This window comes from Antechinus flavipes, chromosome 4 (assembly GCF_016432865.1).
Source record: "Antechinus flavipes isolate AdamAnt ecotype Samford, QLD, Australia chromosome 4, AdamAnt_v2, whole genome shotgun sequence".
In the NCBI taxonomy this organism is placed as follows: Eukaryota; Metazoa; Chordata; class Mammalia; order Dasyuromorphia; family Dasyuridae; genus Antechinus; species Antechinus flavipes.
This window is the reverse complement of record NC_067401.1, coordinates 39,738,104-39,751,294: the sequence shown is the minus strand read 5'-3', so window position 1 is coordinate 39,751,294 and position 13,191 is coordinate 39,738,104. Positions and strand designations below refer to the sequence as shown.

At 41.8% G+C, this 13,191-nt stretch overlaps 1 protein-coding gene across 4 annotated transcripts in view; it reads right to left on the bottom strand.

Moving 5' to 3' along the window:
* Positions 1-780: 780 nt before the first annotated feature.
* Positions 781-13,191, bottom strand: part of ARNT (aryl hydrocarbon receptor nuclear translocator) — a 53,401-nt gene continuing 40,990 nt past the window's right edge. For 2 of the 4 annotated variants that reach the window (XM_051992730.1, XM_051992732.1), the window contains 9 exons: positions 12,661-12,812; positions 9,471-9,581; positions 9,249-9,318; positions 6,867-6,990; positions 6,285-6,387; positions 5,681-5,828; positions 4,602-4,764; positions 3,640-3,806; positions 781-2,926 (listed from right to left, as the gene is read on the bottom strand). In XM_051992730.1, the coding sequence (XP_051848690.1) occupies positions 2,837-2,926; positions 3,640-3,806; positions 4,602-4,764; positions 5,681-5,828; positions 6,285-6,387; positions 6,867-6,990; positions 9,249-9,318; positions 9,471-9,581; positions 12,661-12,812 (1,128 nt within the window). In that variant the 3' untranslated portion in view covers positions 781-2,836. The remainder of the gene's footprint in view (positions 2,927-3,639; positions 3,807-4,601; positions 4,765-5,680; positions 5,829-6,284; positions 6,388-6,866; positions 6,991-9,248; positions 9,319-9,470; positions 9,582-12,660; positions 12,813-13,191) is intronic. The other 2 variants (XM_051992731.1, XM_051992733.1) reach the window with 1 other exon arrangement.

Below are 13,191 nucleotides of genomic sequence, written 5' to 3'. Positions count from 1 at the left end.
TTCCAGAAGCACTAATGAGGCCATAGGGAAGGGGCAGATAGAAGGGATTTCCCTTTTCTTTCTTTCTTTTTTTTTTAAAGTACAGGATAATAGAAATGAATATCGTCTGATGATTATTATATACCAGTCATATGAGCCCTTCCAGACTATTCCCCCACCCTCTCCAGCATGTGACAGATCACAAGAGTCTGCCTCAGACCCACACCTCCCTCCCCCATAAACAGATGACATGGGAGAAGGAAAAAGGATGATTCCAGCAAGAAAGAAAAATACATTTGATTTCTCTTCCCCAAGACAGCTGGATTCTACCCCTAGATTCACCAGCAATTCAAAGTCTATTCGACAGTTCCAGAAAGAAATCACAACAACCATAAGTAGCCTATCTCCCAATACTTTCTTTTCATCAGAAAATTTGGGGACAGAGGACCTAGAACTCTCCCATTCTCCATGGAATTATTTGCTATATATAAAGGCACATTTTCCTCTTCTCTCCTCCCCTGCTGCCCCTGGAAGATAACAAGATCAAAAGGCCAATAAAAAAGCAGATGAATGATCTGCCATGATTTTTTTTTTAAATATAGATTATGTTAGTATTTCATTTAAGGCATAGTGTGTTTCTTTGGTGTCTCAGGATGTATGTTTTTAGATAGGGTTAATCTATATTTTGTGTTACACGGCATATTTGTGTCTTTCTGTCTCCACACATCTTGGCAGGAAGCAGGAAGCAAGAAACTTGGGAAAGTATAGTATGGTCACAATCAAGACTAAACAACACAAGGGTTTTTAAAAAGGAAAAAAATATCTTTGCTTTAAAATCTCTGCTACATAATGACATCATATGAGCCACCATGAGATTTGACACTGGTGCCAAGTAACAAAGAATGGCCAACCAGAAAAAAAAACACAATTGAAAATAAAACCCTGAAGGAAAAATATGGACAAAATCCCCAGAGTTTCCCCCCCCAACACCCCTAGAATAACTGTACAATATTATAGTCCTAATCACATTTAAAAATAATTGATTATCAAAAGACAGATTCAAATGGAAACTCAACTTTTTGGCTTCTTAAATTGTGATATAAATATATATTATATATATATATATAATGTATGTATGCTCTGTGTGTGTGTGTGTGTGTGTGTGTGTGTGTGCACATAGATTTTTAAAAAATAAAATATCTCCTTCTCCCTGTCCTTTTGCTATCTGGTACCAGGGTGAAGAGAAGGGGAGAAGAGAGGCCAAGTCAATATGACATTCCCTCCCCAGCCTCCCCAAGGTCATCTCTTTTTTCAAGACACCTATAACTACATTAAAACCATCTTGCCCTTAACTCAGTCTTATAATTAAAAACCGGCCTGAGCCAACAGGAAAAAAACAAACCACTGATGTCACTTCACTGTTTGTGACATAAAACTCAAAAGGCATAATAGTAGGCCATATCCTCAATCAGATGGCTACATTAATTGGTAAGAAGCCCTGTTTGACATGGGTTCCTGCCCATCTGCCATATAGTATTACTATATTTATACCCACTTGACACTTCCTACCTCCAGCAAAAAATTTTAAGAGACCCAATTTGACTCGCAAGACTAGGAGGAAAACAAAGTGTAGCATTATAGACTCGTGTTCCATCTGTGTGCTAGTAACAAGGAAAAATGTCATTCTTTTTTGCGTTTAGATCTGGCTAGAGCATTGGAATTGGGAAAAAAAACTTATTTTTGAGCTGAAGTTGGTACTTCGGCGAACAGTCCAGTATGGATAAGGGCCTGTTACTGGGACTGACAAACCAAGAAGTTGAGTTTCCAAGAGGTTATCTTCTCAACAGTGCTTACACAGTGTATAATTCTGACAGAAAATGCACATAGTATTTGTGGCCACGAGTCTAGGGTTTCTTTAAAAAGTTTAGCACCTGAGCCCACTTTCCATAATGTCTTGAAGTTCTCTCCAAAGGAGGAGCACCACTAACAGTGAGAATGACCCCGTTCTGTCACTAACAATGTTCAATGAGAAGGTGCCACACAAAACACTCCTACACAACTGCTCACACTGGCTGGGCATAGATGTGAACACAGCAAAGAAGTTAATCTAAATACACTTTGGCTGCAATATGGAGCAGAAAATACCTGGAAGTAACACTTTAGGACTTGTTTGGAAACACACATACCCCACCCACTCACACCCAGACACCATCCACCACCCACCCAGGCAGGCAGAGTCAGGGACCAGTTTGTAATTCCTCTGCCACACAAGAAAGAGACACAGACACACAGACACTTTCTCTCTCTCTCTCTCACAAGGTTCTTTCTAGAGGAATTACTCACACGCTGTAGAAACTACCTGTATCCATTCCTAAAGCCATGTGCCTGGTCTTTCTTGGGCCTCCTACATAGAGACACTTCTCCTTTTCCCACCCCTTCCCTGGTCCAATTCAGAGTTTGTCCAAAAAATGTCTCTGCATCCAAGGTGATTATCAAACATTCTGCAGCTGGACTTGGAGGTCTCTGTGTAGGGTCTTCCAGCCTGGAACGTTCTAAGTTCATCTCTGCACAAAGCTCTGGTCAGGAGAAAAAGGGAAGAGATTCCCCTAATCCTTCTGGCCTCAATCTTCAAAGTTCCCAAGAGCCTTGATGATCCATTTCATTGATTCTGACCATTCTACCGGGAGTCGGGGGAAGGGAAGTGAGTGGAGATAGGGAATAAAGGGGGCATGAGGTGGATTTTGGGGGTGAGGGAGGGGAAGGGAGAGTATCTTTATTCTGTTTACAGAAAGATTTGTTTTTTTAAAAACAAAAAGTGATTTCTCTCCCCCACCCCCTAATCCTCACCCCAACAGTTCTATTCTGAAAAAGAAGGGAAAATGGCTAAGTCAGGAAATTCTTCATTGTTATAGGTGTTACCCTGGTCTCCCAACATTGACAGCATCTCCTAATGAGAAAAAAGAATAAAACTGGTATTAAAATTAAATTAAATTAAAATTACCCTCTTTTTCATCAGGTAATCTTCCACTGTAGTAGTGTAAGCATCAGTAGGCCTCACATAAATGCTTTTTGTCCTCCTGAGCTTCCTTGGCCCCCAATTCCCTATTCCAGTCCCTCCTGTTCTAATTTTATTTTCTTCTTATTCGGTGAACAGAAGAGGAAGAAAAAATGATATGCCTTCCCCACAGCATTGTTCTGTTCTGTTCTATACAAATTTGAAGTAGCTTTGAACCCATCCCTTCCTGTCTAACTACAGCCCTTTTTTCTGACAAGCTTTGCGCCACAGAGCCTTCTCCTGCCCGATGCCACCTGGTTCACTCTGCCCGCTCTCCCGGCACCTCTGTGCAGACCTCTACGTCGTTATTATTGGTGGTGGGCTTGTCAGCATGCTTTTATCTGCTTCTGTTGGGTGACATATGTCCTCAACAGCCCAAAGACAGACACTGGCTTCCTCCTACTAGGAGCCCAGAGCCTTCCCCTTTCTCCTCCTATGATGCTTAGTAAACAGGTGGTTGGCCGAGTGAGTCAAGGGTGACACAGTATCCACTGGCCATCTTTCAGAATTATGACACTCCTCCAAGCATCCACCTTCCCCCACCAGCTAAGCCTCCTTCTTTCTTGCCTAACTGCCCTCCCTGACCCCCTCCTCTACCCCCTCACCTGGAAGACTTCGGGCTGGCTGGGCTGCTGTGGAGGGGGCTGCACGTGCTGCTCTCCAGAGCCAGATCGATGATGGGCCTGCTGCCCTTGGGGCCACTGGGGCCACACGCTCACTCCTTCTGCCGTGCGGGCCTGAAACTGTCCTGAAGGCTGTCCGGCCTCTGTGGCTGAGGAAATGGCATCTTTTAGTACCCGGAACTGTTCCAGCACTCCCCCCAGGAAGATAAGGGGCCACTCCCAGTAACTCAGCCAATGAAGAGTTGTCATCTTGCCTGACAGACATTTGCTCTCACTTATTAAAACATATTAAAACTCCTCCGTTTAGTCTGTATTAATAATAGTTAACTGGCACTAATTGAACACTTTATGGTTTACAAAGTATTTTACTTATATGTGACTTTATTTGATCCTCTTCACAATCCTGAAGTGGGCACTACCCATATGATGAGCCCCTGTTTTACAGATAAGGAAACAGGCTCAGTGAAATTAAACAATTTACTACAATCATACAACTTATAAATAGGAAAGAATAAGCATAGCACTTACTATGTCTCAGACACTGTGCTAAGTGCTTTACAAACATGATCTCATTTGATCCTCAGAACAACCTCAGGAGGTAGGTGCAGATGAGGAAAAGGCAAACAGAGATTTAGTGACCTGCCCAGGACCACACAGCCAGTGTCTGTAGCTGCATTTGAAGTCAGGTCTTCCTACCTCCAGGCCTGGGCCCTCTGGTGCTCCCCAGCAGCCTAACTACTAAGTCAAGACTTCAACTTCAGCCTCTCTCCCCTCCACACCCCTTACCCCCTCTCCCAAGACTCCTTCCATGACGCCGGCTGCCTCTCAATTAGACTGTCACCTCTCCAAAGGCTGGATGTGGGCACCCACACTGCTGACTCTCGCATGCCCTCACTAGCACTTGTCCTTTTTCTTACGACCTTCCCTCTCCACAAGGGACTCACCAAAACTAGAGCCCCGGCTGGTGAGGCTGGGGTAGGCAGCAGCACTTGGTGATGCACTGGGGGCCCCAGTGAGAGACATGGGGCTGAAGGAAGACGGTGTCTGGAAGCTACCGACAGCAAACTGAGGGGACCGGGTTTTGGATGCGGGCGGGGGGGCCACCTGCTACAGACAGGACACGAGCAAAGCAGAGTAGAGACGTCACTAATCTTCTCACCGGGAAAATTTCTTCCTTCCCTCAAAAGCTAGCTCAGTAAAAATAAAGCCAGTTCACAATTTTATCTCCCTCCAAGAGGTGCCAATTAGCTCGCTATCACTACACTCTCCAATGTGTATTGGGATGGCTGCAAGAGACTTTCTGGAGCTCCTCTGGCTGTTGTCCATGCTCCGGTGTTGTCTCACTAGCTCTATTAAGTATTCCTCTAAGCAAGAACTGAATCATCTATTACTTGTCTACTTCCAAAAGCATCTTGCTCAGTGACTGAATTGAGAAGCACTGAGTGGATTAAGCCGGAGGCTGCACTAAGTGTGGGGAACACAACCACAAAAGGGACGGGCCCTCGCCCTATACGCTGTACATCAGACATCTGGAGGCGTGCCGAGAGTGCGGGCCCGCCAGCAGGCTGCTTTGATAAAGCCCTCTACACTCCTTCCCTGCTGGAGCCTGCTGCCAGCCTGCCAGAGGAGGAGGAAGAAAGAGGCTCAGAAAGGCCAGACTCCCTGCCCAGTCACACTGCTTTTAAGTAGCAGAGACACAGTTTAAAACCACATCTCCCTGACTTGAAGTCCACTACTTACACTTACTCACACTCCTTTGCATCCCCCTCGGAAGATATATGTGTGGAGTGAAAAGACAAGTCTTAGTACAATTCTGGTTAAAGGTAGAGAGCTAAAAGACATGATGAAGAATGAGGCTAAAAGATAGGTGGACTAGTTATAGATTTTCACTATGGAGTCTCTACATAGCCATAGAAGCTGAAAAGGGAAGAATGTTATTCAAGAGAGGTGCAAGGATACTTTCCTATATTTCCAATGAAAAACAAATGCATCCTGTGGGCTGAAGGTGGGACCAAGGCTGTACCTGGGCAACAAAGCCGGGACGGGTGCTAGGGTTCCAGGCAGGAGCTGTGCCTGGTGTGGGGTTAGAGTGGCGGGAGATCTGGGCCAACATTTGCCCTGCAGAAGCTGGTGGCTGGACGAGCGTCCCAGGAGGAACCAGACTGTTGTTTCTAGAAGAGAATAAGGTAGTAGAAAAGTAGAATAGTGAGGAATCCTGGGAAGTGAAATATCATCATCCTCTGGCCTCTCCTCTTCATTTCTTTGTGCTAAAGAAAAACCTGATGGAATTTAAAGAAAAGAGAGAGAGGCAAACTAGACTGCACAGGATCCACCTGAGCACAGGGAAAGGACCTTGCAGTGGGGCAATCCCTGTAACTTTTAGTTGGAGAAAGAGAAATCCTGACTCCCCCCCCTCCCTTTCTTCCCCCCACCGCAACTGGGGTAAAGTGACTTGCCCAGGGTCACACAGCTGGGAAGCATTAAGTGTCTAAGACCAGATTTGAATTTGGGTCCTCCTGACTCCAAGGCTGGTACTCTATCTAGCTGTCCCGAAATCCTGGCTTTTTAAGCAACACCTCCCTACTCCCCACGGTAGAGAACTAGGGATACACACCATAAAGACTCACCTGAAGTTCTCTGCTGATCTGGGAACTGAGGGGAAGGTGCTGCCCTGGGAGAATAGCTGCTGGCTACCTGGGACAGTGCTGCTAGTGATGCTTTTACTCTGATCTGTAAAGAAAAGGAGAGGGACAGGGAAGGCAACTGTCAAGTTCAAGACATCATCCCAAGTAGCAAGGGGGATGATGGCTAAGAAGACGTCAACTGTCTCCATGCAGATTCACCAAGGATCCAAGCTGGAATCTTGCTGGTGGAAAAGTGAAAACCTAAGCATTTCTTCTAAGTGAGTCACTGGGCAAACTGATGAGGATTCAAATGAAACAGTCCCTGTCCTCAAGAAGCTTGTAGTTAATTCACTGAAGATCAGTAAATACAATGTAATTTTAAAAGTTACAGAGTTCTAACAATGGAGTTAAGGACCAGAGCTAGGATTTCATTGATAGAAGGGACTTTCAGTGAACAAAACCTTTCCTTGCCAATGTGACTCTGCAACTCAGAGTCCTAGAACCTGCCTACAATGCTGGGATGTCATGTGACGTGCCCGGGGTCACAAAGTTGCTAGGGGGAGGATCCAAGAAGGGGGCACACACCTGTACCAATGTTGGGATAGATCTCAGCAAACCGTGGGTCTCTGTCCTGACCAAAAAGGCCATCTGGCTTCTCCAGGGACTTGCTGTGCTCTGGGCCTGTGGCTGAGCCAGGCTGAACTGAGACCTGGGAAAGAAAGGAAAGAGGGATGGAAATTTTACCTGACACTGACTTAACTATCTCTAGCCAATTGGTGGGAACTTAAAATATAGTTAATGTTCAGAATCAATAATGAACCTGAGATGAGGCAAGGCCCCAAACAAGACAATCAGTTCCAAAATGTTTTTATTTTCCTACTTTGTCCAATGAATTGTCCTCATTCATCAGCATCTCAGTCATCCAAAAAATTATAATAGTCATAAAGTCTCAATTTCTTATACTGAGTTTCAGGACCCTCTAACAAAACGTCTGCCCTTATGTAACCCTCAGGTCCCCTGAGCTGGCTTCTCAGAGGAGGCCCAGGACTCCTTCTTTATATATCCTGTCCACGGATGCTGTGAGCTCCCCTTCTTCCAAATGTTCTCCTTTCTCTATGCCAAGTGATGTTCTTCTGCCCTAACACTTTCCAAACTCTACTTAAAATCTACCAGATCCCTGAAGTTATGTTATTTTTTTTCTCACTCTGCCTATCCAAACATTCCAATGCTTCCTGGAATGTTATTGCATGTATTGCTTACATTTGTATCAACACTTTTTGCTATATTTTCCTTATATGATGTAGAGTTGTCCAGTTCTTTCCCCATGGGGCTATAAACATTCCCATTATACATTGTATCCTCCTAAAGGGCTTAGTATAGGGCACCCTCAAAACTGATTGCTAAGCAGGCCCGGTTAAGATACTGTGCAGGCCGATCCCTCCTCATGTCCAGCCTGTCCTACACCTCTCCACAAACCTGAAGCCAGCACAAGTTCAGGCCTTTATTATGCTCATTTTGTAACCCCCTATAATAATAACAGACTTTTTCTCCTCTAATCCATGCTATATATTGCTGCCAGATTCATCTTCATAATGCAGAGTTCAAATTTACATTATTCTTTTGTTCAAAAATCTTAAACATCTAAAAAAAAAAAATCAAGATTCCTTGGCCAAACCATTCAAGACCCTCTATAGTCTAACTCCAGAATCTTTTCAGCCAAACCAGAGAATATCCTGACTTTATGTACTGTTGGCCATCTATCCTCTTTCTGCCTTTGTGTATGCCATCCCTTCCCTTCTACTTAGGTACTGTCCTCCCTTCCTAACTCCATCTATTCGAATTCTATCTCACCTTCTAGGGCCAGTTCAAATTCCACCTCCTCCTCCCTAATTCCTCAAATAGGATTTTTTCCCCCTTCTTAATCTCTATTACACATTTATCATACTCTATGAATTATGCAGTTATGTGTATAAATGTCCTATCTCCCCTACTACAAATCCCTCAAGAAACTTATTTCCATCAGTCCATAGTATAATGCCTTTTAAAAACATTAATATTGCTGTTAAATTTAATGTATATTTCTAAAGAATAGGAAGTCTATATGTAAAAACTATTTCATAGACACAATTTCAGATATAAACCTCTTTTTTCTGTTCTTTGTACACTAAAATGTTTGGTAAATGTATGGCAGGTTTATAACCCCAAAATTAAAAAAAAACAATGTCTTGTATATGGTGCCCAAAAAATTTTTGTTGAATAAGTGAATACATTATTAATAGCAGAGAAGCCTGACCCAAATAAAATAATATCCATAGAAGAGAGTCGTCATAAATTATTTACAAAGAGAGGGAACTGTAACTAATCCAATTAAAATCCACAGGCATTTACAAAAGCCCCTACTATGTGCAAGAGACTACTAGGATTCAAAGGAGCTCAGAAGCTTATATCCTACAGAAGGACACATGATTCAAAAAGACAACTAGATACAATCAAATTTAAGATGGAGAAAAGTACAAACCAGTTGGAGGTGCTGCAAATGGTACCTAACTTAGGTCATGAAGGAAGCCAAAGTTTCTAACAGCAGGAGGAGAGGAGAGAATACATTTCAGGCCCAAGAGAATTTGAAGGAAGATTATGGCAGGGACAAGGAAAGCAGCCACAATAGCACCATCTATAATTAACAGGGATTTGTGGAAGGATGGAGTACAATGTAACCACATATATACAATGAAAACAGGAACCTTAGGAAACAAAACCCAGCTTTAAATCTATGCCCCAGTTCTCCTAACGATAATCTCTGCAGCTCCAACCAGTCCTAGTCCTTACCGACTATGCCACAAAAACTTCTGTCCTTAGAACAGAAGTATAAAAGAAAGTACATGCAATGACTACACCTGATGATCCATGATTGCTGCTTCCTCTGCACCTTCTTAGTGGAAGGGACTAACTGGTCACCATCCAACTTACCTGCGAATGATTATAGCTTGCCAGTCCATCTCTTCCCGGCACCACATCGAGCTCTGTCTGCTGTTGCTGCCTGTAGAGCAAAACAGGATGAATTTTTTAAATGGTCTAAAGATCCTAGAAACCCAGAAGTAGAATTGGACCAACCTTGCCCATTGGACAGATAAAGAAACTGAGATCTGAAATGGTCACAAGTCTATTCACCAAATTATCTGCACTACTCACCTGGGTGGCAACTGCCCAGAGCCCATTTCCAGGGGCAGATTAGCTGCAGGCCCTAACTGTGGCCTCTGGATTGAGTTGGACAGTGTGGGCCGTTGCTCTTGGTTGGAGTTCCTGAAAAACATTTTGTGATAAAGAAGGAGTAGGTAAGGGGATGGAAAAAAAGAGAAAGAAATCTAATTATGTTTGCTCATGAATCTCTTTATGTTAATTATCTAGTAAACATACCAAAGGTGTCTGGTTCTATTGATAGACTTTATCCCAAGATAAGATCACACAGAAATCATGTGGGCAAATAAGAACACAAATGCATAGATTTATAACCTGTAAACCTCCAATAAATATTGGTCTAATCCTTTTTTCCTTTCAGTGCTTTGTTAGAAAAATTTCTGTTGATTTTGTGTATCTCTCTTTTCTATCCTAAGGAATGTCTTTGAAGCAAAGGAACCACTGTGTTTTCTGCAGCATGTAAACTAAATACCTAAGATAATGCTGTCAGTTCTTGGACTCAATTTCCTACCTTTCCCATTCTTGCTTTTAAGCCCTATAATGCAGAAAGACATGGTCATTGGATTTCCTTTCAGTATCCATATTCTTCTTTGTCCAAAGGCCAAGGTTAGACTGCATGTGATGTTAAGAAAATCTCCTGTAAGATAATTCTCAGAAACCTTTGACTCTGTACATTGGACTTCTTGTTCCTATGCAATCAGATTAAGAATGAGACACTATTGTTCAAGTCCTTTTCAATTTCAATAATGGGCAGAGGACAAACCAGTATGATCTCAAGAGAGAGGTCCCTGACTGTGCTCTCTACCTCCAGCATAAACAAGGATGCTTCATTTTGGCAACCTAGAAGTAGAACTTACTGCATGAAATCTACTATATGCCTGATCAGTGAAACACTAATCTCACACTAAACTGAAAACTGAGGAAAAGCAAAACACTCCAGAATTTTGAATTTATTATATGGGGTTAATTCTTTTTGATATTCTTCTCCAGCTATCTCCCATAGATTATTTATTTTGTCAATTAGCATATACACCAAAATGCAGTAAGTCTATAATATTCTTCAATATAACCAAACAAATAAATTCAGTCTAAAATGATCATGCTTCAAAACAATGATAACAATTTGCTTACACTTCACTGTCAATCTATGTTTGATATCCAGTATTGATTGTAAGTATAATTACTTTGAAGAGTTAGGAAGCATGGATAGAAAACAGATGAGGTCTGAAAACCATATGGGCCAGAAAATCTAGTGAATCTGCAGATGTACTATTACACATAAGCATGAGGGGTAGGGAGAGAGACAGTTCTAAGTCAGGTAAAATCATCTGTGTCACAGACTAGCAACATTTGTGTCTAGCTAAATAGCTAGACCTTGAGACAAATGCTATAAATTTTGTCACTGTGTGTCTAATGGAGAAGAGTAAAAGGGATTCATTTGCTAATTTATTGCAACAGGTTTGATATCCAGGATGGTGAGTTTTTGTCTCTTCATCATTAAAAATTTCTACAGAATAGCTTCTCTCTCTTCTAGACCCACAGCTAACAAGAACCTCTGGCTATAAATAATGGAAATGTAAAGAATGGAAGCAATCTTATAAGAATCGCATTGTCTAAATTGGAGCATGCTATAGCAGGGGTATAAGGTAATCCTAAAATAAAAAGTTTAAAGAGACCTCAGTTTGAATTTCATCATTGAACCTTACTAGCTCTGTGACCATTAACAATCCACTTAATCTCTCTGAGTTTAGTTTATTCATATATAAAATTAAAAATCACCAATAGTACCTACTTCACCAATTTGTAAGGATCAAAAGAAATAACATATGCTTTACAAATTTCAGCTGTTTTCTATTTAGTGAACTCAATTCACACAAATCAGGCACTGAGGCTCTCTGCTACTGTTATCCCCATTATTGTCAAGATAAGTCAACATGCATTTTATGTGTTTGGAAGCAATGTAAGAGCCCATCCCCTTACTACTACCCAGAGTATATAGCAAACCTCTCTCTTTGCAAGGTAAATGAATCCCCAACGATTATATTCCAGCACTTACCCTCATGCCCCTACCAAAAGTGTCCTCTTTTTAATTGACATGATGTTGAGTTATCAGCATAAGGAAGAACTATATCCACATCTCTTACTTACACATTCTAACTCCCCAGCCAAAATAAAGGCACCAGAAAAAAGTGGCAAAACATGCCAAAATGTTTCTCTTTAAAAAAAAAAATTATAAATTTATGGAGGAAAGAAAGATGAGAAAATCAAAGTCCCAGGTATCTGAATCTTTCTGGAACTAGTCACCAATACCTTATAATGTTATACATGGAAATTAGAGTAAAAGTATAGTTAACATTGACCCCAGTGATTCCAAGTCAGTAAAGTGAATTAAAGGCAAAAGGGAAGCCCCTCAGGTTTCATCTGTTTTCTATTACACCAAGTTGATTAGAAATTATTTAACTTTCCTTAATAAGTCCTTGGATTAATAGACACTAATCCTCTGATTAGTATTTACCATGCTAGATTATTACTCAACCTAGCCACAAAGATGAAGGTTAGTGACCTGATCTAGGCCAAAGAGGTAGATTAGATAGAAAAAGATAAGCAGGCAAGTTAGAGGGAAAAAAGAACTTGAGGAAAAGAAGAAGACAAGATGGAAGAAAGGAATTAAAGACTGGTGAGACAGAACTGTTTGGTTTGGGGAAATGTTCTAAGTATGTGAAAATAGGACCTGGAGTGAGTGATGGGAAAAGGAGAATAAGTCAGTCAAAGTGATTAAAAAGAAAGAGAATCACTCCTAGAAACAATTGAAAAATAAAATTGGGTTAAGTGCCCTCCTCTTTAGTGCCTGTAACTGGCATTATGATTATAAATTACAGGAAGAAGAGAAACTATGTTTATTTCTGCTGTTTCCATATTCTGATTCCCTGACCAAAATAAAGGTATCAGAGAAATGATAGCAAAACACGTTCTGTTAAAGTTCCCTCTAATTAAAATCAATCCAGACTTCCTATCTCGCCCAATGGCTCCAAATCCTGCAAAGAATAGAAAGGTGAAGATTCATAGTTGAATGTTTTTCAATATTGCCTAAGAGGAGGGAGGGAGAAAAAAAGGAGGGGGAGGGCTTAGCCCTGGTTAATCTGGAGGAGCCAGATGCACCAGAAGTGTGCTCGGTGGTACCTACTTCACGCTGGTGTTGGTACAGATGATGTACTCAATCTCATCTGAGTAGGGGTTCTGGAAGGTAAAGGAGCTGGTTCTCATCCAGAGCCACTCATGGTTCTTGGACCGGAACCGGAACATGACAGACAGAACCTGGCCTTTTAATTTCACCACCTGGAAGAGTTTTTTTTACTGTGTCAGTGGCACCCCAACCAAAGGAAACGGGCTGAACAAATAGAGATCCCATAGCCCCAACCCCAGCCCCACCTCTGAACTAGAGATACCAAGCTCTCTCTATTTTAATATGCACTGCATAGATTACAATCCAGTCCAATAAGCATTTATTAAGTGCCTACTATGTGCAAGGCACCATTCTCAGTGCTGGGGATACACATAAAAAATATCCCTGTCCCCAGGAATTTACATCACATCAGGTGATAGAACATATCTACCTATATATATCTACTATGAGCCAGGAAAAGGAAGCTACAAGGAGGGAGAACAAGAAAGGCTTTCTGTAGGACATGGTACTTGGGCCGAGTGTTCGAATAAA